We start from the raw sequence: 23,734 nt of genomic DNA on the forward strand, positions 1-23,734 counted from the left end.
ATTTAAGTCTACAGACAGATTTGTCCTATCCAGGATGTAAAGGTGAGAAGTCAGAAAATCAACAGGTCCTGGAACAGTGTCAAAAGCCAGTCAGCCTATCATTTGATCAAGGTTAGTGAAATGTGTGGTAATATCCTGTAAGCGAACAAAAGATCTACTGTCAGATGATAGCAGATGCTATCAGATATTTTTTAACCCAGAGCTGCCAAGAAAAGACAGCAGAGGAAAATCAACCAGTTCCCAACCTGTGGCTGTGCAGCCAGTGAGCCCTTAATGTGATAAATAACATGAGACCTGTCAGGTCCTAAACCAATGTTAATACTAAAATAGCTAAGTGAATGAACCACATATAAAAATGGAAAAGGTGTTGTGCTAAATAAAATTCAAAACGCTTATATTTTAAAAAAAAAATTAAAAGGAAAGTAAGGGTTTAGTTGGTTGAGAGGAGACAGGAGAAAGTCTGACAGTCCATTCAGCCTTCTCTTGGTTCTGGGCACAAAATAACAAAAGGATCACGTCTATATTATGCTTTAGCAATATCTTACTTGTGCTTTTCCCAATCCCAGTCACATGTGACAGCTATCACAGAAAACTCCAAAAGGGGAGAGGAACACTCAGTCTAGACCTCCAACTCTAACCCTCTACCTACCATGATTAACCCTGCAGCAGGGACATCTCTTCACACAGGGTGCCACCAGGTCAGCCAGCCTTTGGACCATGGGAGCAAAGAGACATGAGCAGTACCATTCATCATTGTGTCACCTGTTGCAAACTTTAGGGCAGTCCTTAAACTCAGAAAATGTCTGACCTTTTATCTGATTGTCTGTTAATGGAAACTCCCTTTACTCTTGTGTGTGTGTGTGTGTGTGTGTGTGTGTGTGTGTGTGTGTGTGTGTGTGTGTGTGTGTGTGTGTGTGTGTGTGTGTGTGTGTGGGGGGGGGGGGGGGGGGGGGGGAATCATGAGTCAGGCAGGACTATGGGTGGTCTGGCTCAGAGTAAGAGACGGGCAGTTAGATTTACCCACATGGCTAAGAGAATGGTCTACATAGATGCCATTATATCTTAGACCAGGGGTTCCCAAACTTTACAATGCAAAGGCCCCCCAAAGAGCATTTGCTTCTGGCCAGGGACCCTTTTGGAAACAGACAACATTTCAAAATATGTAAAGAAAAGTCAACTTTAAGAATGTATTTTCTCACTTTTATTCTCTTTTCAATAATTATTGCATTTGTTTAAAACAGGAAATTACTGATAAAAAAGCCAGACTCACATAAGTTGGTTGTTGCAGAGGGGAGAAGGCATTCAAGGCTCTGCCAGGCAAGGTAGGATACTCCTTTCTTCCATTTAGTCAGTAATTAGACGAAAGGAAGAGCCTCAAAATGCAATTCAGTTTTTTAAATAGCTTTGAAAACCACTGTCTTGACACTGTCTTGATCACTTGAACGACATCAAGTTTCATTTATACTCACAGATGTTACCCTACTGTGGGAGGTCCTGTTAAACACATCCATCCTGACAAACTGAAAAGCTTTAGCAGTGTAGTATCCTGAACTCAAGATATCATCCAACATTAATTCAGCATTTCTTTATCTTTTAAAGGCACTCTGATGAAAGAAAAGATCATCCATGTCAGGCTTTTCATACCAAGTCAACCCTGCTAGCCTCCTGGCTCAAAAAGTAAGCATTATTTCTACTCCACCAGGCAATGAGAAACAATAGTGCTTTTTATTGATTATATGCGGTACATTTTTTTGGTTAAGTTTCAAAAATAATATGACAGGTTAGTAGCTGGCTTTTTAATATGATCACATGCTTTTGAAACTTGACCCTATCCAACTACATCTGCCTTCAACTTTCTCTTCATAAATATACATAACATCTCTTTCATTTTATAAATATATTACATTTATTGATGTTGTGCATATTAAAAAAAGCTATGCTTTCTAGGGCTGTGATAAATTTCAAAATTTGCAGAAAATGTGTGTCAAACCTTGCCCCCCTCTTAACTTTTTGAACTTGATGTGAAGAGGAAGCTACAAGGCGCTTTTAGTGTGTTTGGGGTTAAACAGTTTGAGTAAAAAACCTCAGCCAACTTTATAGAGAGCAGAATAAGTAGAAATGTAATTCAGTGTGGAAAAAAACGGATAATTAAATGAAATCATTAGTCTGAAGATTCTTTTGTCAAAGTGTTAGTCCTGAGAAACGTAACGTGCCACGATTGGCAAATTTAGTGACAGCAGCATCTGCCTTCACACTGATAAAACTTGGTCTGTTGTTACTCTTGATTATGGTCTGTGTTCACTGACAAAACAAAGGATGCCAAAATTCAAGAGTAAGACAGAAAAAGCTTTTGGCACTGAATTGTTTGCTTTTAACCACAGTTTATTTTTCTGTTTATTCACAAAACTGATTTCTGTAGAGATCCTTTTCATCCTTCAAATTGAGAAATGTACAAAAGTAGAAAGATTGTAAATATAGTAAAATGTTCAAAAGTGAGACTTTGAGGTGTACATGGATGTCTGCTCACTAAGTACAGATAGACACAGATCCAAAATGAAAATAAGTTTAAGTGCAAAACCTGTGCTCTGTGAAAACACTGCTCTGAGTCACAAGGGTTAGAAGAGAAACCGTGTGGCATTGATTGTCCAGCAGCTGTTGTCTGCCTGGCTACCCCCCTTTTTCCAAACCTTGGGGTGATTTGTCAAAAAGTAGACCATTAATCACTGAATGGGAGGGCGGAGGAGTGCGGTTGAGAGGCAGAACATGACCACCCATCTATCTATACACAGATCTAGACACATCACACTGACCAGGAGGCACAGGTTCAAGGCAGAAGTGGCGAGCCAGGCCTCCAGTGGATTCACAGTTTGTGGCTGAGCTGATCCCTTTGGTGCTGTAACACCTACACAACAATAAAGTGGAGGATATTTAACATTTGTGCTTCTGTCAATCAGTCGAAGCACTGTTTGTTCTCTAACCACTGCAAGTAAAAAACTTATCTGACTTGAGCACATAAATAAAGTATTAGCAGTACCAATGTTTCTTCTTTTCTTTTTTAGCTCTTTTGTTGATTATACTTAGCTAATTTTAATTTCCCCAGCGTTGGCATTATTCCAGAAGATGTTTGTGTCTACTTTGACATTAAATCTTTCAAAGGGGTTAACACAGAGTGAATGTCACATATAGGGATTTCTTCACTCGCAGTCAAAGGCCCCCATTTTCCCCTCAACGTCCACAGAGATCAAATCCTCCTCCTCACCCAGGATGAATGGCTGTGTCCAGAGGGAGTCAGCATTTTAAAACTCCTTCAGTGCTCTCTGAATAGCGATGAAGAAGAAGGAGATGGCAGACATTATGACATTCTCATATGTACAGGCTATCACGCTTCTCCATCTCCGATAATAAGAATGCTTGAGCAGAAAGAAAAGAGGGTGGAAGATACTATCACAGAAGATGAGGTGGAGTCAGAGGTCACACACACACACACACACACACACACACACACACACACACACACACACACACACACACACACACACACACACACACACACACACACACACACACACACACACACACACACACAACTTCTCTTAAAATGACTGGATCTAACCTCACTGTGCAAATGTGTCTGCATAGGCCATTGTTCAGTCTTTGTGAGGGGATAAAGTGAGAGCACAGGGGAAGGTGGGAGTCTGACTGCTTGTGGCCTGGGCTCTGATAGCATTGTGATGATGGTGAGTCGGGCAGGAACGAGCTGTTTATTGAGCATCAGAGTGACAGATGGATGTAAAGGGAGTGTTGGGGGAATGTTTTAAAGCCCTCTGAAGATCACAAGTCTTGATTACTGTAGTGTTTTTTTTAATTATATTTTTCTATATGTTGGTGTCCAGAGAAAGGGGAATGCAAAAATAGGCACTGAACCATTTGCCTGTCGGTCTGTTGTCTATAAGCGTCTGTTTGTCTATATACTATACTCTGTTTTGCAAGAGAAGAAGAGCTAGATATCTAGATCACATTCATCCAGGGTATCCACCATTTCCAGGTCTCGTAATTACCCGGCACACAATCTGCTTTGTCTTCTGAAATAGATAGACTCTAATTGTGGGCCAAATTAAAGAGCTTAATTAAATATTGCTGTGGACCATTCATCACCACTAACCAAAGAACAGCAATGACAGAGGAGGAAGGTGAATACCAACACATAAAAGACCTTTGAGTGTTTCTTCTGTTTTTTTTTTGTTTTTTTTTTGTTTTTTTTTATGATCAACATGCCCCAAGATCACATGTTTTGTCTTTAAAAGAAGAGGATGAGAAACCGTGAGCCTCCTACTCTCAGCTGAATAGACTGAAATTAGTTATGCTCCTGGAGCTGCCCCTGGAGCTACAAACAGTACTACAACCTGATGTGTGTGTGTGTGTGTGTGTGTGTGTGTGTGTGTGTGTGTGTGTGTGTGTGTGTGTGTGTGTGTGTGTGTGTGTGTGTGTGTGTGTGTGTGTGTGTGTGTGTGTGTGGCTGTGAAGACAGATTTGACAGGCAGTGTGACCTGCCAGTGGTGGACGGATGAGTGTTTGTGTGAGCGTCCAGAAGAAAGTGGTTTAAGAGGCTCCTGGATGACAGAGGCCTCCCAAATGAGATTATACTTTATTGTGAGTGCAAGGACCTGGCTGTAATTCAGTTTAAAGAGAACATCAGGCCTGCATTAAACTGTGAAAGTTCACACTTGGCAATATGGACCAATAAGGGGGTAGTGAGGCTTTAGGTAAGGTGTGAAGCTTGCAGGGAGAAAAAAGACCAATAAACTGTTGATATCAGACTGTACCAGATTACCCACACAGTGGAGCCTCCTGTTTCTTCCAATGTCTCTGAACAGCAGCACAGTGTTAAATCTAACTAATACTGATGATAAAAACAGCTTGAAAACAGCATCCTGGCAGATTTGGCCAATATCTACAACATTTTACTTATTTTCAAAATGGTAATCAAGTTTCATACATAGCTAAAAAGCACATAATCAATCAGTTTAAAAATGCTCCAGTTTTGGGACCTGGATCAGGATATAACATATAGAGGATAATAACAATCTATGTGTAAAGTATAGAGTTCATTATTAATTAAAAAAGGACGTTACAACAGAATGTGCAACGGTTATTGCTTCAGCCTCATAGCAAGAAGGTCACCTGTTCGATTCCCAGTTGGCCCGGCGGGCCTTTCTGTGTGGACTTTGCATGTTCCCCCTGTACATGTGTGGGTTGTCTCCAGGCAGTCCACCTTCCTCCAGCAGTCCTAAAACATGCTCATCTGGTTTATTGGTCATTCTAAATTGTCCGTAGCTGTGAATGCGTACATGAAAGGTTGTCTGTCTTTAATCCCATTACCACCAAGTGGTTCAGTTCGGATCTTCTTGGCACAAGACGATCCAAACACTAAGTACACTGATTCCGGTTCAGACCCGCAGAAAACTTAGAAAAGCCATCACAGTTTTTGGGACCCTTCTGTAGGGGTGCCAAATAAAACGGATCTGATCCTGGAAGGTGGAGATACAACACAGCAGTCTGTTGATGAGTTGTATTTGGCAAAGAACACTAATTGCTCGATGTCTCCCATAGTTGCTCTTTGTTTACTGTGTTGCGTTTTTCTTCTTCTTCTTTGGATTTATTAGCGGGGTACATTGTGTGGCACTGCTATGGTATAGTGCTATTATTTAAAGGTCCCATGTTATGTTCCTTTTCTGTAGTTTAATATGGATCATTGATGTCTTCATGAAATGGTAGTAACATGTTTTGGTCTAAAAAGCCAATAAATCAAGCACAGCAGCATTGTTTCCAGGCTCTCATAGCCCTTCTGTTCAGAACGGTCTGATTTAGTGAGCGTAACCTTCATATGTAAATGAGCCACTGCTGATACCGCCCCGCTCTTCTGTGTCACTGAGAGCGGCACCACAAGCTCAAAGTGCACATATTTAGAAAACAGCAAACTATGTGGCTGTTTACAGCCGATAACAGAGCAGTGATGGCTCTAACACTTAGCATTCTCCTCCCCGCTGCTAGAGAGATTTCTCTCAGGCAGCAGGGAGGTGAGTAGGGTAGGTTCGAGGGTATCTGCTCCGGTTGACCAATATGATCAGACTTGCTCCTGATTGATCAAAAAAGGGGATCATTGATGTCAGCAAATCCCCAAAATCAAACCAGCTCATTTTGGGTCAGGATTTTACATTTCATGGAGCACATGGAGTAGCTCGCTTTGACCGTCTCCTCGGCCCTGTCAATTACCACTCGCGACCTAAGCCTCAAACCTTTCTGGAGAGCTAACCCTAACCCTAGCCGGCGAACCCTAACCCTAACCCTAACCCTAACCCTAGGCTGGAATTAGGGTTAGGGTTGGGCTTCTGGAAAGGAGCACAGATTTGGCGAGTAGCTCGCTTTGACCGTCTCCTCGGCCCTGTCAATTACCACTCGCGACCTAAGCCTCAAACCTTTCTGGAGAGCTTACCCTAACCCTAGCCTGCGAACCCTAACCCTAACCCTAGGCGGGAATTAGGGTTAGGGTTGGGCTTCTGGAAAGGAGCACAGATTTGGCGAGTAGCTCGCTTTGACTGTCTCCTTGGCCCTGTCAATTACCACTCGCGACCTAAGCCTCAAACCTTTCTGGAGAGCTAACCCTAACCCTAGCCAGCGAACCCTAACCCTAACCCTAACCCTAACCCTAGGCTGGAATTAGGGTTAGGGTTGGGCTTCTGGAAAGGAGCACAGATTTGGCGAGTAGCTCGCTTTGACTGTCTCCTCGGCCCTGTCAATTACCACTCGCGACCTAAGCCTCAAACCTTTCTTTGGAGCTAACCCTAACCCCAGCCGGCGAACCCTAACCCTAACCCTAACCCTAACCCTAGGCTGGAATTAGGGTAGGGTTGGGCTTCTGGAAAGGAGCACAGATTTGGCGAGTAGCTCGCTTTGACCGTCTCCTCGGCCCTGTCAATTACCACTCGCGACCTAAGCCTCAACCCTTTCTGGAGAGCTAACCCTAACCCTAGCCGGCGAACCCTAACCCTAACCCTAACCCTAACCCTAGGCTGGAACTAGGGTTAGGGTTGGGCTTCTGGAAAGGAGCACAGATTTGGCGAGTAGCACGCTTTGACCGTCTCCTCGGCCCTTTCAATTACCACTCGCGACCTAAGCCTCAAACCTTTCTGAAGAGCTTACCCTAACCCTAGCCAGCGAACCATAACCCTAACCCTAACCCTAACCCTAGGCTGGAATTAGGGTTAGGGTTGGGCTTCTGGAAAGGAGCACAGATTTGGCGAGTAGCTCGCTTTGACCGTCTCCTCGGCCCTGTCAATTACCACTCGCGACCTAAGCCTCAAACCTTTCTGGAGAGCTAACCCTAACCCTAGCCGGCGAACCCTAACCCTAACCCTAACCCTAACCCTAGGCTGGAATTAGGGTTAGGGTTGGGCTTCTGGATAGGAGCACAGATTTGGCGAGTAGCTCGCTTTGACCGTCTCCTCGGCCCTGTCAATTACCACTCGCGACCTAAGCCTCAAACCTTTCTGGAGAGCTAACCCTAACCCTAGCCGGCGAACCCTAACCCTAACCCTAACCCTAACCCTAGGCTGGAATTAGGGTTAGGGTTGGGCTTCTGGAAAGGAGCACAGATTTGGCGAGTAGCTCGCTTTGACTGTCTCCTCGGCCCTGTCAATTACCACTCGCGACCTAAGCCTCAAACCTTTCTGGAGAGCTAACCCTAACCCTAGCCGGCGAACCCTAACCCTAACCCTAACCCTAACCCTAACCCTAGGCTGGAATTAGGGTTAGGGTTGGGCTTCTGGAAAGGAGCACAGATTTGGCGAGTAGCTCGCTTTGACCGTCTCCTCGGCCCTGTCAATTACCACTCGCGACTTAAGCCTCAAACCTTTCTGGAGAGCTAACCCTAAACTGAGCCAAGCTGTACCAAACTGTACTGATCCAAACCAGACTGCTTGTTGGAAACAGGGCTTTTGTTTCAGCCATGTGATTTACTGGCAACCAGTCCAGGGTGTACCCTGCCCCTTGTCTCTATGGTGTTAGTGTTTTTTCAGAAATGTTTAAAAAAGTGAAAAATCAACATCAGGAACAATCAGATTCGCACTGTGAAAAAATGTTTTTTTTTATCAATGACCTGCTCATCATTATCCGCTCACCTGTCACATTACCTGCTCATATAATGAAAATGTAGATCGTGCATCATCTTTGGGCAAGGGGCAGCTGTGGCACCGAGAGTCCATTGTCCATTGTCTCTCTTCTGGTCAGAGGTTCAATCCCAGGTCCATCAATCCACATGCTGGAGTGCCCTTGGGTAACACACTTAACCCCAAACTGCCAGAAGTGGCTGTGAAAAGGATGTGTGAATGGGGATAGTTAATATTGATGGGTGTTCTTCAAAGCAGCCTCTGCCATCAGTGTATGAATGCTGTGTGAGTGAATATAACTTGTCATGTTAAAGCCCTTTCAGTTAGATGACTAGAGAAAGCCTTTTATAAACACAGTCCATCGCTCCTACCACAGGTTCTGTCTACAGATGGATCAGATCTTGTTGTTAATGCTGTGAGAAACAGACCACAAGAGACCAGGGAGAGACTCATCAGGTTAATATCTGCTCGTCACCTCTCTGATTGTTCTCATTTTTATCCACATTGAGAGTAACTAAGTCTCTTCTTTATTGTTGTCCTCTTCCCTGACGCTGAACACGGCTTATTAAAAAGGCTCGACAGATGACACACTGCAGGGAAAGTTTAGGGGGGAGGATCACCGCCTGGTGCTACAGTGTTGGCTGAGCAACAATGGCAGGCTACATATGAATTTGTCTTTTCTTTCCATCAACATGTACAAATCTTTTGTGTGTGGCGTTTTTTTAAATGTAACTGCAGATAATATAAGGTCAGGGTAGCTTTACTTTGCAGGATTCCTTCCTAAGTGGTTGGGAACACTGACATCTGCACACTGTAAACCCTGTTGATGGTTTAACATGAACCTTCACAGTCGCTTGAAACTTCAGAAATTTAAACCATTCAGCTCTCAGAGATTATGTTTTCATGCCAAAGCTGAGAAATAAAAGCTTAATTGTGGGCTGCTATTCTAAATAAAAACATGTTTAAGATGGAGTGACTTGGGATTTTCCATCAGCTATACAATTTCAAAATCAACCCTTCCAAATATTAGACCGAACATTATAAGTCTTTCATAACAGTTTTGTTGGTGGATCATGTTATAACTGTACTGTTTTAAAGTTTATTGACGAGACAAATAGTATGTACTGGAAAAAACAAAAAGACTTTACAGTTGTGGCTTTTAAAAAGTAAATTTAAAATCCCAAATCTGAAGATGTCTTTCAACACACAGCATCAGCCAGTGAGCTTCAGTCAAAACAAGTAGCATGGTGAACATTCAGGGCTCTAATTTTGTAGATCAGGCGCAAGCGCAGGTGCACCTGCACTGCGCCGGCCTTCGCTGCGCGGACAGGGCGTGACCAGTGCACTTTGCAAGTTTCCTGCAGTGCCAAGAGAGGCGCAGTCAAGGCGCACATGAGCGCAGAGCCGTGCGTCTACGCCTTCCTCTGGGCAAATGGCAGAGAGGGAGGAGAAAAGCCGTGAGTGGGTTTAACACAGCCGAGCGCTGTTTTCACCAATCAAATGAGTGCCTCTCCTCGCCTTTAAATGCCCTGCAGCCGAGGCGCAGCGTCTGATTGGTCTGACTGACAACCGCGGAAACAGTGTGCTGGAAAGACCCGATAGCGGAGACGGTCAGAGCCGCTGTCCCTGCAGCAGGAGAACAGACAGCGGGGCGCATCGGAGGACACGAAGCGTGTCACCGTGTGGGCCAGCTCCCGGGACAGATGTAATCTGTTCCTTTGTCATTAATAAGAGTACAAAATGAAGAGACAGTTACACAGCTGGCTTATCCATTCAGAATACTTTTGATCCACCTGTACTCCTGGTTTGTCATCGCCAAATAGCAGAACCTTTGGTGATACACTGTATACTCTCCTGGTGTCTCCGCCTCATTCTCCTTACAATAATGTACTCCATCTTTTTAGATCACGGTAAAAATAAAAACTAAAACAGAGAAATACAGGAAATCACGGGTAAATCCTGAGTGACATACATTTATTTTGTCTGTTTTTCTTCGTCTTTTCTCTCCCTCTTTTCTTTGAACTAAATGAAATGAGAGAAGCCAGATTTATACTCAGTATCAGATGTTAAGGCTGTTTATTGTTTAATTGTAAGATGTGCATCAAACTACCAGCTGCTGTCAGGTTCACTTTCCATTATGACAAACGGCTTTAATCTGACATTAGATGTGACGGGAAAATTAATATAGATATAAATGTATATGCTGGTTCAGACGGTTACATTAAATAGTGATTACTGTGATTGTTTATTGCATTAAAATGTGTGTGACACTCTGGAAACCTGCCTCTGAGGCTTTGTTGACATGTGCGCACATGTGCGCCTGTCACCAAATTACAGCTGCAGAGGGTGTGCTCCGCTTTGCGCCGAGGATAGACCAGGTTGGAGCTGGCGAGCTTTCAGCGCACTTTCTGTACTGTTTTTGGCACAAAATTGTTACTGCACCAACATGAATCTGCTGACACCTTCCCCGGTGCACTGTCAACTCCTCCTGGTGTGCCGCCACGCCCGTCTCTGCGCGGACGGTCTACCAAATTGTCAAACTGGCAGCGCACAGCGGTGCGCCACACGAAATTAACACTGCGCGGGGTGCGCCAGGCTTGCGCCCCCTGGGCTGCGCCTCGAAATTAGAGCCCTCAGTGTTCATGATCTAAGGACAAGATGGTTTCAAAATGTGGGAATTACATTTTTTTGTGGAGTGTTTTGATTTAATATTTTAACATTTAGGTCAAGTTACATTTTTATGTGTGTGTTGTCTTTGCATTGAAATGGATCTTTTTAATTTTAAACAAGTTAAATTGAAAAAAAAAAAATTAAATGGAAAAAAAAATACAAACCAAAATATCTAGCAACTTTATTACCAATGTTTATTTATTTAACAACACCATTATGACCATTATTGCACAAATGTTTGACACCACCAACAGTTAGGATTGACACATGAATTAATAAATACATTTAACAGACTGAAAAGACTTGAAGCAACGATAATGACACTCAGTCAATAAGATTCATCTGCTATTCGATCCCCTGATCTCTCAGGATCTGCCTCACAGTCTTAAGGTAGTCAGAGTCTGGGTAGCCATCACTGAAAGAGGACAAAAAAAGGGTCAGCGATTGTTACGTTTGGAGCAAAAGTTTTGTTTTTCAACAGGGCAACAACAAGTTATTGTCTGATATGAGTGAATGCAAAACACTTTGCTCGCCTGTTAGTTCTTTCCTCTACAGTTTGTGACGCTGTGGCTGACATTTTAAAGTTAAAGATAATTCTGTCAGAAAGAGATTTGTAAAATAAATGTGTTCATAAATTTGTAAAATTTATTAACATATAATCATCTGGATAATCACAAGGCCATGATCATAACTAAGACTTTATTATTGTCAAGTTCTAAAATAGTTTCATCCCAAGTGCAGAATCAAGTAAGAGCTTCATAAGAGAAACGACAAATTCAAGAAAAAAAAACCTATCCATGTACACTGATGGACTTGACGACTCCCAGGGCTGTAGGATCAGATTTAGTTGCATTGTACAGTATACTCACTTTATGCTCCCTCCATCAGGTTGAGTTTTTAGGGGGATTGTGGTTGTAGTGATGACGTCTTTTCCATCTCTGTCAGTATTAACGGTAAACAGGAGCTGCTGGTTGAAGGCTTTTTCTACCAGCTTAAGAACCTTCTTCCCCTCACGGTTGTCGGGCAGGTAAGCACAGAGCCGCAGTCCTGGATAAGGCTGACCGGGGTGAGGATGCTTCTCCTGAAACAAGGATGTTGGGTTCAGATTGAAAAAACAGCTGATGTTTGCAGCAGATTCTGTGTACATATAGAGATAATCCATTAGAGGTTTTTTTTTTTTTTTTTTTTATGCGCAATGCTTTGCTGATGCATTTGAAGGAAAAAATAGTTAATTGTTTACAATGTCGACTGGCTTGGATTTCTGCCTTTTAGATAAAAATGTGTTTTCTAAACAAACTAAATAAACTAGTTTTCAGAACCAAAATTTTCAACAACTTCTTTTGTTGGTTAAAAGACCAACACCGGCTTTGAAAAACTCACATAATTATAAACTTCATACATATTACAGAGGGGAATAATTTGCGTTGAGTAAACACTTTCTAGTTCAGTTTTTTCTTTTATTTGTCCCCTCCTTTTTTATGATGTAGTAGTGTCTTTCCTCTTATTCCAAAAAGCTTCACTTGCTGCCCTTATGTGCTTCCTGCCTTTGTGATTGGGATCCCAGCCCACGCCCTAATTGTTTTCACCAGTGCCACATTACCTCGAGTACAAATGGTTTGAGTCTCCCTTTGTCTTAGTCTGTTTCCTGAGGTCATAGTTTTAAATGCATGATGACAACTTTAACTGATGTTGGTCTCCAGGTCTCTGGTCTTGTCATTTCCATTATGAAGAAGCGGAATGTGAACAAGTAACACGCTGAGAAGTGAAGTGGCCTTTGGTCTAAGCTGAGTGAGATGAGGACTTGTGTCTGGGGGAAACCAACTAATGATGAGACCAAGTATGCACGGAGTGATTTAATAAAGATATTATTTACTAAGACATAGAAATCTGAGCTGTTTGGATTTTGGGGATTTGCCAATGTCAGCGATTCCCTTTTTTGACCAATCAGGAGCAAGTCTGACCTGATTGGTCCACTGGAGCAGATACCCCGGAACCTGCGGGGAGAGGAATGCCAAGGTTGAAGAGCCATCACTGCTCTATTTTTGGCTGTAAACAGCCACATAGTTCCATGGACAAGCTTCCCATCTCAGAAGTAGACGAGAGTAAGTGGCTAGGGTTTTCATATGAGGGAAATGTGCCAGCTTCACTCAGTAAAACTGTGCATGTGTGTGCTAGTCACTTCACGGCCGACTGCTTTTCCAACTTTGGACAGTACAACAGAGGGCTAGCGAATAAACCGGTCCTGAATCCAGGCGCATTACCAACCATCCGCCAACAAACCTCTGACCCTGGAAATGTGAGTATTTTAAATGCTGTGTGCTGTGGAGCAGATGTAAGAGCTTTTCCTCAGTGTCCCCCCTGTATCTGTGTTAGCTTCAGGATGCTAACTTAAGCTGCGGTTAGCCTGTTGTTTTAGCTTAATGCCTTAACAAAAACCTGAAAATTTAACCCCAAGTGAAAATTTCCATGGAAAATTTAAGGAAACTTTCCTGAAATTTTCCAGCCTAAGTCCATGGTGCGGACGAGTGTCTCCAGCTTCACAAGCAGTTTCATGGTTTATTGCTTTAAGGATGATATAATGTTGTCTTAGATTATAATTTAAGATGTAATATGTAAATAGCTCTCAGTGACGCTGAAGAGCGGGGCGGTATCAGTGGTGGCTCATTTACATATGAAGGTCACGCCCACTAAATCAGAGCGTTCTGAACAGAGGGGCTTAGAGAGCCTGGAAACAATGCTGCTGTGCTTGATTTATTGGCTTTTTGGACCAAAACATGTTCCTACCATTTCATGAAGACATCAATTTTCCATATTAAATTGCAGAAAAGGAGCAGAATATGGGACCTTTAATCTTTCACAGAAGAGTAGGGCATCGTAAGCCATCCAAATCTAATGTCTGAAAGATACTCCGAGACCTCAACTTTTTTGACTTCTTTCTTTTCTCATTTTAAAAATGTTGGTTTCTGCTGGCGTCTCTGCCATTAACCTTTTCTAAAGGTGTCACACCACACTAAATGTCTGTTTTAAAGACAAAACAGAACAGAAAGATATTCTTATTCAAACGTTTGTGATGATCCTGAATCATGACTTCCCACAGCCAGATGCATTCAGCCAAGATCAAAAGTCTGCAGCTGCTGCACCTTTAGTCGGTATTCCCTGCATGTTTCACTGATGTTCCTCAGGAACCTTTAGAGTAACAATGAGCATTCAACTGAATGTACCCATCAGAATAAGAAACAGGTGCTTTAAAGGCTTTATACTTTTAAATTTTACAGTGTATCACATAAAAATAGTTAAAACAGTTTAAAAAACGTGTGAACATTAGGTAACTGTTAAAGTCAGCTCCCATCCTGAACCAGATTAACAAGACCATCAGCTTCTCTAGCAGCAGGAATGCTAAAGAAACGTGTGACTGCTCTGAGCTCTTGCAGCACTCTGTAAGTATTTTCCCCTGCCTGCTAAAGAAGTTTTCACACCTTAAAGACTGCACTTTCAGTTTGTGTGTTATTTTGTTTAATGTATGTTTAGGAGGAGTTTTTGTGTTTAAGTTTATAATATGTGAAGCTATAATGATTTCTGTAATATTACTTAAAACTATGAAGAACTCTGATTAATTGAAAAGTGCAGTATTGTTTTTTTTAACATCTGGTACAAAACAGGTTCATCTTGGCAGTGGATACCAAAAAGGGAGACAGACTTTGAAAATTCACACTCAACAACTCAGAAATGCCCAAAACACTTGCTAAAAAGATCTTGTACGTAAAAAGACAACAAAAAGATGTGACTCGGGGAGCCTTTTGGTTGTTTTTCAAATCAATTTTTCAATATAATTTTAGCACTTTAGTATCATAGATTGAATTTTGTTCAACATGTAGTGGGTGATTTCCCCGTTAGTCCAGATTATCTGTAACCTTATAAACAAAGAGTTAAACAGTCATTATTTGGGGGGGTTGGGACTTAAGTGAGTCCACCATGACTTGCTTGAATTGTGCATAAAAAATTGATCCAAGCTTACTGTTTGTGTCCCATCTGGGAAAATGTAGTTGATCTGTATGGTGTTGTCATCAGGGAACCCTGGCAGGTCTCTGTGGAGGACCACCCAGGTCATCTGGCCCTCAGGCTGGCTACTGTGCAGTCCTCTGTGCACCCTATTCACCTCGTCATTAGCTGCACAGACAGCAGATCAGTTTCAGCCAGATTATGAGCAGAGAATTTTAACCACAGAAGATTATCAGGGACAACTTTTCAGATTCAGATAGAAAGGCCAGTGAAGGACCTTGTTGTACCAGTGACGGAGGGCCCTGTCCATTCAGGTAGCGGTTACAGTGGAGCTTATCACTGCTGTGGCTGGAGCCCATACTTGAAGTCAGGGCACAAAAAAACAACAACTACAGAGTGGGAAAACAGAAAAACAGTGACTTATATAAAGTGATATCAAATATTAACACTGTCATTGGCATCATGTGAAATGGACTGTGTTTTAGAGGAACACCACCGATCCTACACTTAAATTTAGGTCAGTCAGTCATTGGGAACACCCTGATAGTAATACAGTATACTGTACTGTTTTATCTGTCACATGACTGCTTGAGATTTTAATGTTGAGTTTTAAATGATTCCTGTTTTAGCACAGTTGGTTAATAATGTGTGAATTGCCGCAACTTTCCTGGAAAAAAAAACTATACAACCATGTGAGTTTTTAGTCATGTGATTAGATTCTTAGATACTGGATCTAAACAAATGAATAGATAAACCACAGCACAGCATGCAATAAGTATGATTTATTTATCTTTGCTTGAGGGGTCCAAAGGGTAAAACAAGATTTTTCTCTGTCATGAAACAAAACAGAAATGTCTATAATACTATAAAAAATAAAAGTACAGGAAACAAGGTCAACAAACCACTCGGAAACATCGTTCAGCGGTATGACGTCTACAACACAACAAACATGTGTTTACACAAGTCTGTGGTTTCTGTCAGGATGGAAGCCAGAAGAAGACATCTGATTTGATCTAACTGGAAGCCAAAACATTTCCCAGTGCTTCTAAACAACGTTGCAAGTTTGAAGATTTTAATTGTTACAGAAAAGCTGACAGAATTTGCGAAGCTGTAACAGTTGAATGAACCTCTCCCTACCTTTGTTACGTTTATCCTTTTCTTCTGTTTGTCTTCTGGACAGTCCTGGAGTTAAAATGTTTGTTCAGCTCATGATGACAGGACAGGAGAGAAAGAGAGGTGTGTCAAGTTGCCGGGCCTAGGTATGCTGTTGAGGGAGCTGTTAAACCTGTCTAACAGCTCTGATAGGGACTCTCATGTGTGTATTCCCGTGTGCTCTTGTGTTTTGTGTCTGTGAGGGACACAGAGACAAAATGGAAAATGTTTTTACAACCACTTTCATATCTTGTTTTAACATGAAGAAAAGTCTGGGTAGTTTCACAGAGGAGCATTAAGTCATAGCTGGACTCCACTGCTGTTTCAACATGGTGTGAGTTTGTTAAGAGAAAGTTTTATCATACAGTCGAAATTGTCAATGTCCCCTCTGTAAAAGAAAAAAGCTCCAACAATCATGTGTTGAGGTTCAGTTTACAAAAGCAGAGAGACATGGCAAACCTTTAGCCACATTGATTTCCATTTTGATTAATCAGAATCAGAATCAGAATCACCTTTAATCGCCAAGTATTTTCAAGAATACAAGGAACTTTACTCTGGTTTAAAGCTTGGAAACTAAAAACTACAGCTAAACACACACAGAAGTACTGTTCGGAGTCAACATATCTGCTTTGAAAGCTCCAAGGTTGCTGAAAAGTGACAAAGAAATCAAAGTTGCAGAGCTACAGAAAACTGGTAAGCCAGGTTAGCTGGGCTGGCTACAGAGAGGCTGTGTGCTCGGCTTAACATGTGGATCAAAGAGGCTGAGAGAAAAGACCCAGGGACTTGTCAAGGTATAAGAGAAAGCATTGAGCTTTGAGTGTGAGGATGATTTGGTTTATTTCAAATTTTGAATTTCAACAAAAAAAAAATTGTGGTTTTTCATATGAACATTTTCTTGGCTTTTTCTTTGGCAGGATCACAATTTTAGAAAGCCATAGATCAATTGCATGCAGATAAAGTAAATAATAATATCACGGGTTACACCCTTCTCTTTCTCAAAAACAGAGTTAATACAATGAAGGAGAACATTTATATATGGCTAATTCATCACCAGTCCTTCTCTGTTGCCACCATAATCAATAAAGGCTTGGCCTACTTTTCAATAGGGATGCAGTCTACTATCATGTTGTGCAGCTCTTTGTGGGTCACTTTAGGCTGATAAAGTTATTGTGTTGGCAAATAAAAGTTGGCAGTATTTTGAGTACAAAAGTTTATTTTTATGGTCATTTTGTTTTTTGTTTTCTTTGGTTGGCATCACTGTATTTGGGAAGCAAGATAACAATCCTGTGACGAGATCTGGGGCACATGACACAAAGTTAATCTAACCCTAAACAGATAATCACAGTAAAATACTGGCTACAGGAGAATAAAGTTAAAAAAAAGGCTTTACCAGTAACAACAAAACCTCTCTGAAATACAAAACAAAAGCACTTAAACAAGATGTACAGAGACAGAACAAAAGGAGACACAGACTATTTATGCACAAGATTGTGGGTCACAGGTGGAAACAATAAGGGCGGGGACGATTATAAAGGTGGGAAACACATTGGGGCAGGGAGAGTAGCATTCTGAAATGAGAGGAGAGACATTATCACAAAATAAAACATGATGTGACAAACAAAAGACAATACTGAGCTAAAAAAAATGTTTGATTGTGTAGGATAGGAGCCACAATGAGCAGAGATAACTGGCTGTAAGCATGACCTGAGATGTTGTAAAACTGGCTAGAGCGGTGGACTTTACCCTGGACATGTTGCCAGCAAGGGGCAACATCCGGTTTAAGAAAAGTAGCCTATGCAATAAAGAAGTTCTAAAAAGTTGCAGTTCGTTGACGGTCCACTTAAAATAAAATAAATAAATAAATAAAAATAAAAGACTTTTTATGGCTTTGAATTAGATAACATTTGCTGCTCAGTTCAAAAAATGACTTGGGTTTGAATCCTCCTATTGGCACACACTGTATGGGGGAGTGAATTTTCCTGACTCAGTGGTTAAGAAGATATTGAGATCACAAGTTTCCCCAATCAGAGGCACAGATCATGTGACTGACAGATTTGACACCCTGTAGCTGTGAGTGAGCAGGCTCAAAGCCCACCTCTTCAGTCAGCAATTCATCTTTATCAGCTTTATTTGTCTGTACCAGAAACAGGTAGCTGATGTTGCAAAGACTACCTCCATTTGTTATATGGAATCAGTCTTAATAGCCCAAATAGATGTCTGTCCCCATAATAATTTACACAGTATTGCAAGTTAGCCTGACAAATCAATTCGAAAAGTATTTTTTGGATTTTGAGAGGGAGCCAGAGTAGCAAAAAATAACCCACAAACCACACACAGAGAAGCAGGGATTTGAACAAGTAACTAGGAGGCCACAGCACTACAAAAATATATCTTCTGCTTTATTTTATTTTATTTCCCCACACATACAATAACACGGATATGTATCAGTGCTTTAAAAAGATTCAAATGAAAGGGCAAATGTAAAGACGCTATGAGGAGGACCTGCTGTGTTAATTGCACTCCCTCGCCACCTTGTGGCTCGGAGTCTCTCACACGCTGTCATAAATTACTTTTAGCAAGGAGTGTGTTTGTTCTGGAATTAAATGGAGATTGGATTAAAACAAATTTATTTGAGACAAATTTTTACTGAATACAGCTCCCCAAGGTAAGGTACTTATCTGTACAGTTACATCTAATATAGTTTGAAACGTGACACCAAGCAAATGTTGTAGCAGCCAGCTATATGTTAGCAGCATCGTCAGCCCGGTGCTCTGAGGTATCTGTAGGCTAACAGGACAATAAGTAAATGCTGTCAGATTGTTTGTAGTTTAGTAGCTGTCTGTATTTAGCACAGCTGGCAGCCCGGTGCTCTAAGACATGTCCATAATGTATAACGTTAGTAGATCCTGGTTAGCTATACCCTGGTTAGCTATATCCTGGTTAGCTATATCCTGGTTAGCTATATCCTGGTTAGCTATACCCTGGTTAGCTATATTTTGCCAGTCATCTATCATCTCTACAATCTCTGTGTTTTATCTCTTCTCACTACTAAACTTAGTCAGCTGGGGTGGTGTTGTCATAGAGACCTAGAGGCGTTGTAAATCAATCTGGTCCTGGCTGGCCCGAACTGGAAGCTAAGAAGTAGCAGTTTAAAATAATCTGTAACCGACAATATTGGCACTGATAATCTCATTTCGAAGTGTGGATTACTCCCTGGCATATATCTAGAAGGGAGAATTTTTCAAGATCACTTTCAAACTCCTCACAGCCCATTTAAGAATAAAGTGGTATTAGCAAAATTAAGCCATTTTCAGTGGAGTTATTAAAGGTTTCCATTGGAAAACAAACTCAGGGCTTGTACACATTCTTTTACAATAGCCTAGTCTGTAAAGGTGACTTGATTGGAAAGTGAAAGCAGACCTATGTAATCACGGCCTTTCAGGCTTGAAGATAGAGTTCACTTTCACCTAATAGGATTAGAGTTGAGGGGATTTCCTTCAGTGGGAGCAGGAGCTTGATATTCCATCATGGTGAATGGCACAATTAACAGCGGAGCTGCTGTCAGGTATTACTGGCATCTGCAGTGAGAAATTAGGCTAAACGACAAAATAAATAGAAAGGAGCCATGTGCTCCCACACAGAACTCAATCCAACACCCTCACCTTCCCGTGCCCTTGCTGTCTCTTCATGGCTCCCCTCCTCCCCCTCCTCATTGCCTCTTGTTTTCCACACTTTACCTTGTCTTTTCCTCTACATACTTCCCTCAACCTCTTAGTTGCTTTACTTGCCCTCTCCCCACCCACCTATTATCTTCCATTTACGCTCCCCTTGCTCAGCCCATTACCTCCCTATGGGTCAGCCTAAGCAGCCAGTGTCTACGCCTCAGTTATTGGATAATTTGGCTCTCTCCCACGTGTATCTGTGCTAATTAAATGTGGTGTACACTGTCTGCAGAATGTCACAATTGATTTTTCTTTCTACAAGGCAGCGAGGAGCCATTTAATTTTGAGAAACCTGCCCTGCTCATCCTGTAATACACATACAAATAGTTCCTCACAGGATTGGCTATACATATACTCTGTATTAAAATACCCTGACTTTCACCTACTGGCCTCTGCTGCTGACCCTCTCACCCCCTTCACATCATGTTTGCAAAGAGTCCAGAGCCCTAAATTATTTTTAATCCTGTACTGATAAAAATTTACCAACCAGTTTGAAGTGAATAAACAAATTAAAAAATTAGTGTAATGGATACAGCATCAACTCAGCTGGCTTAAAACAAGATTTTAAATTTATTTGCAAAACAGCGAAGAATTCAGTTCAGTGATTTGGACAACCTTTTTCTTGACATCCATGAATATATCCGTAAAAAGCCTTGATCTCAGACAGATACTGTGAAAACTAGAGGTACATCTTCAGCCTGAAGTAAATTCCAGTTGGTAAAATGTGATACAGAATGACAGATTTGATTTGTGCAAATGGAAAAAAAGGAGAGGAATAGCAGGAGGGAGAGCAGTGAGGAGAAAGAAACCGTGACAAAGGTGCTTTTGCTATCAGGCGTCTGCTAAGCGAGATGAGTCTTTTTACACCCTGACAACAAACAGAGATATCAGTGATATTAGAACAGACAAGGCCCTTTTAACCTACTTGGCACAATTTGCTTGCAGTTAATAGTCGGTTGTTGGAGATTGGATCAGCAGTGAGCCAAGTGGATTACATCAAGTCCAAACAGTCCCAGTAGCTGTCTCTTTTCATCACATCAGCACCTCTGCTATACACCACTAATTCTGCCAGAAAAAGAGGATGGAATTGTGTGTGTGTGTGTGTGTGTGTGTGTGTGTGTGTGTGTGTGTGTGTGTGTGTGTGTGTGTGTGTGTGTGTGTGTGTGTGTCTGCATGTCAGAACATGTCTAAGCCTGTCTTTGGGCAAAACACCAAAAAAAATGTTAGTTGCGTTGAAGGTTGAAGTTTGGATTTTATGTTGAAATTGTTATTTGTTTTGACAGAAAATACTATTTCAAATCATAAATCTTTATCTGTTCTGCTTTTGTTACATACTTATACTTTTGAACCTGTGTTTATTATGTTTTTTTTGGTATGGTTTTCAACATGAATCAAGTCATAAAATAACATTTAAAAATGATGTCAAAAAAATGAATAAAAAATCAATATTTCTTTCCAGAACCAAAATGTAATTGTTTTTAAATTTTGCACACAAATTTAAAATTGATTTAAAAAAAAAGATAACAAGCTCCCAAATCCCCTCCTATATCCCATTTTAGCTTTTTAATAAACCTTATTCCCACAGTGATCATCTTCTTGAGACATCATGCTCAGTGTAAGAAGCTCAGATATTGTTATCATGCTGTGTTTCAGGTCATAAGCCATGTAAACCTGGATTGGTTAGTATGACACTCTGTGGTCTTTCAGCTCCCCTGTTAATAAGACACAATAAAGACAAAGGAATCATGAAAATCTCATAAGAGATTGGGCCATATTTTATATTTGCCATGATAATTTTGAAAGGATGATTTTGGCAGCTTACAACCTGACTTAGTCAGCTTTTAAACAAGGTTTTGAATTCATTTGCAAATTGTCTACAAATTCAACGTCATTGGAGGATTAGTTTGCTTGATCAAAGCAGAAGACAGAGGAGGGGAAAAATATACTGGAAGGAAGCTTTACCAATTTGTATAATTTTATATGTGAAACATACTGACAAAAATATTGACTGATTGAATTTCATATTGCAGAAGAGACTTAAATTAAGTTTACCTGTCAGACATGATATTACATGTGCATATTGAATTGAATCACATGATCATGATGATTTTCATTCCCCCTGTTTGTTAGAGCTGTTACTGAAATGATTCGTAAAAGTTTGTATACACCTCTGGAAAAAGGAGCAAATATAAAAATATACTTTCAATTATTAAAAAAAGGAGTTTTTTTTTTTTTTTAGCTAAAAAGTGTTGTAGTAATGGAAAGTGGGAAAAAAATTAAACTGCTTTTTGTCTCAGTATTTTTAATTCTGCAAACTCAGCTGTGAGACCATTTCATCATCTTCATACTTTTCTGATATCATAGCTTACTTTCGTTTATGGTTGCATGTAAGTTTATGAAAGGAAAAGCTGTGGTTCTGAGGAAGCTGAATATTGCCACCTGATTTGCAAGAATTAAAAAAAAAAAACAGATACAAAAATGTCATGGGAGAAAAACGTCCTCGGTCTGAGATGAACCCCTCTGCTAAATATATGAATTCAGTGCCCAAGTCCAGCCAGGCCACTGCAAACAGTCTGGTTGTGCCAATGACAGACGATAAAGGACTGTCTCGTTACATTTCACCGGCTGCTGATGCTGTGAATCCTTATTCTTTGAGGATCTGAGCCTGAAACTCTCAGGAGACTTTTAGAAAGAGAGTCTTTATCATTATTTTAAAAAAAAACAGGTTAGCAAGCCGGCTATCCAGCTTGGCTTTTAAAGTGATTTGATAGAATGCAGCGGAGTCCCCTGTGGACACCAATGAAGCTGTGGTTGGATCTGTAGCTGCTGGATTATAAATCACAAATTACCTTGTTCATTTCAGTTGTTATGCTCAGTTTGTTTAAAGATTATCATTCAGTGATTACATTATTTTTTCACTTGTGTCAAAGCTTAGTGGTCCCATCATCATTAAGATGGACTTTGGCTGCACTCTGCACAAAGTCTGAGCGTCCAAATCAGGGACAGGTGAGATGTGAAAGGTTTGGCTGGAAGGAGAAAAAGAAAGCTGAAATAGAAGGAAGTTCAGAACCTAATTGGACTTTTCTCTGTGTTTTCCCTTCCTGTCTGGATTAGAGGAAAGAGTCAGGCAGGATTCAGGGCACATGATAATTATCCCATCTGAGATCCCATCTGTGACCCCCCCACTCGTCCCCAGCCTGTTTTCTTAACCCTCCCCAGCTCTCTCAGCTTAAGCAGGATTGTCTTTCTCTGCTCCAGAGTCTCTTAGGTCACTAAAAACAAGCCAGGCTTTTGTGTCACAACAACAAAGGATTTCAGTTGAAGAAGCAGATACCTTTTAACTCCCTGAGAAGAGCCAGTACTTGTTTAGCAGTTTCTCACTTTCAAGAGAGCTTTAGCTTTGTATATTCTGTAGACTGGTTTGCTTTTTGTGTACATGTCTTGTTTAACTCATCAGTTTCCATCGGGACATGGATGCTACAGTCTTTATGGGATCTATAACAATATTGATACAAAAACAGTGTCTGTCCTTGATTTTCTTTATATGCATACCACGCCATGGATGAACAATAATGGCAAACAAATCAAGAAGAATAAAGAGGATGCTCCTTTAAGTTGATTGTGATAGTTGCAGTTGTTTTTATAGAGGAGTTATGTTTGTGCCTTCTGCATTAAAGCTGTCAATTCATTTAGCTCTACCTTAATTGCTAACACCCTTCATTTGATAAAAGACCAAAGAGACATAAGATCTGAACTTCTAAGAAAATAATCTGAAAGATTTCTCACCATTGTTAATGAATATATAAATAAGTGGAATACCCTCATCTCATAATATCTATTAGAATCAATTAATAACATTTTCACCACAGTTTTATGAATCCAGTCAGAAAAATTACTCCTGGCTCTTGTCAGTGACCCACTCTTCTCTGGATCCCAAAGTGCATCAGTTTTATATGTGCAAAAGCTGGGAGCATGAGTCACTGTTCTCCTTGTTGCTTCTCGACTGTGCGCTCCAAACAGAACAAA

At 41.0% G+C, this 23,734-nt stretch overlaps 1 protein-coding gene and 2 long non-coding RNA genes across 3 annotated transcripts in view; 2 read left to right on the top strand and 1 right to left on the bottom strand.

Annotated features, from left to right (window-relative positions):
- The window catches only part of LOC141807524 (uncharacterized), a 52,578-nt gene that overhangs the window by 6,067 nt on the left and 22,777 nt on the right, over positions 1-23,734 (top strand). The gene's annotated exons all lie outside the window — the stretch shown is intronic.
- LOC141807525 (uncharacterized) lies at positions 1,261-2,894 on the top strand. The gene is made up of 3 exons (XR_012599846.1): positions 1,261-1,322; positions 1,600-1,677; positions 2,790-2,894. It is a non-coding gene; the product is annotated as an uncharacterized LOC141807525 (long non-coding RNA).
- On the bottom strand, positions 11,181-15,193 carry dtx3la (deltex E3 ubiquitin ligase 3L a). Its single transcript, XM_074693010.1, has 4 exons — positions 15,078-15,193; positions 14,851-14,974; positions 11,705-11,916; positions 11,181-11,250 (listed from the first exon to the last, which is right to left on the bottom strand). Exons 1-4 carry the CDS (start codon positions 15,191-15,193, stop codon positions 11,181-11,183), a joined length of 522 nt encoding a protein of 173 aa, XP_074549111.1.

This window comes from Halichoeres trimaculatus, unplaced genomic scaffold (genome assembly GCF_033239565.1).
Source record: "Halichoeres trimaculatus isolate MK-OKI-2021-1 unplaced genomic scaffold, fHalTri1.1 fHalTri1_scaffold_18, whole genome shotgun sequence".
NCBI classification, from domain to species: Eukaryota; Metazoa; Chordata; class Actinopteri; order Labriformes; family Labridae; genus Halichoeres; species Halichoeres trimaculatus.

Coding starts and splice junctions, on each gene's coding strand:
- dtx3la (XM_074693010.1), bottom strand. CDS start 15,193: ATGGGCTCCAGCCACAGCAGTGATAAGCTCCACTGTAACCGCTACCTG. Junction 14,975..15,077: donor TTTCTATCTGAATCTGAAAA/GTTGTCCCTGAT, acceptor TAGGGTGCACAG/AGGACTGCACAGTAGCCAGC. Junction 11,251..11,704: donor CCTGATGGAGGGAGCATAAA/GTGAGTATACTG, acceptor GTCCTCTTTCAG/TGATGGCTACCCAGACTCTG.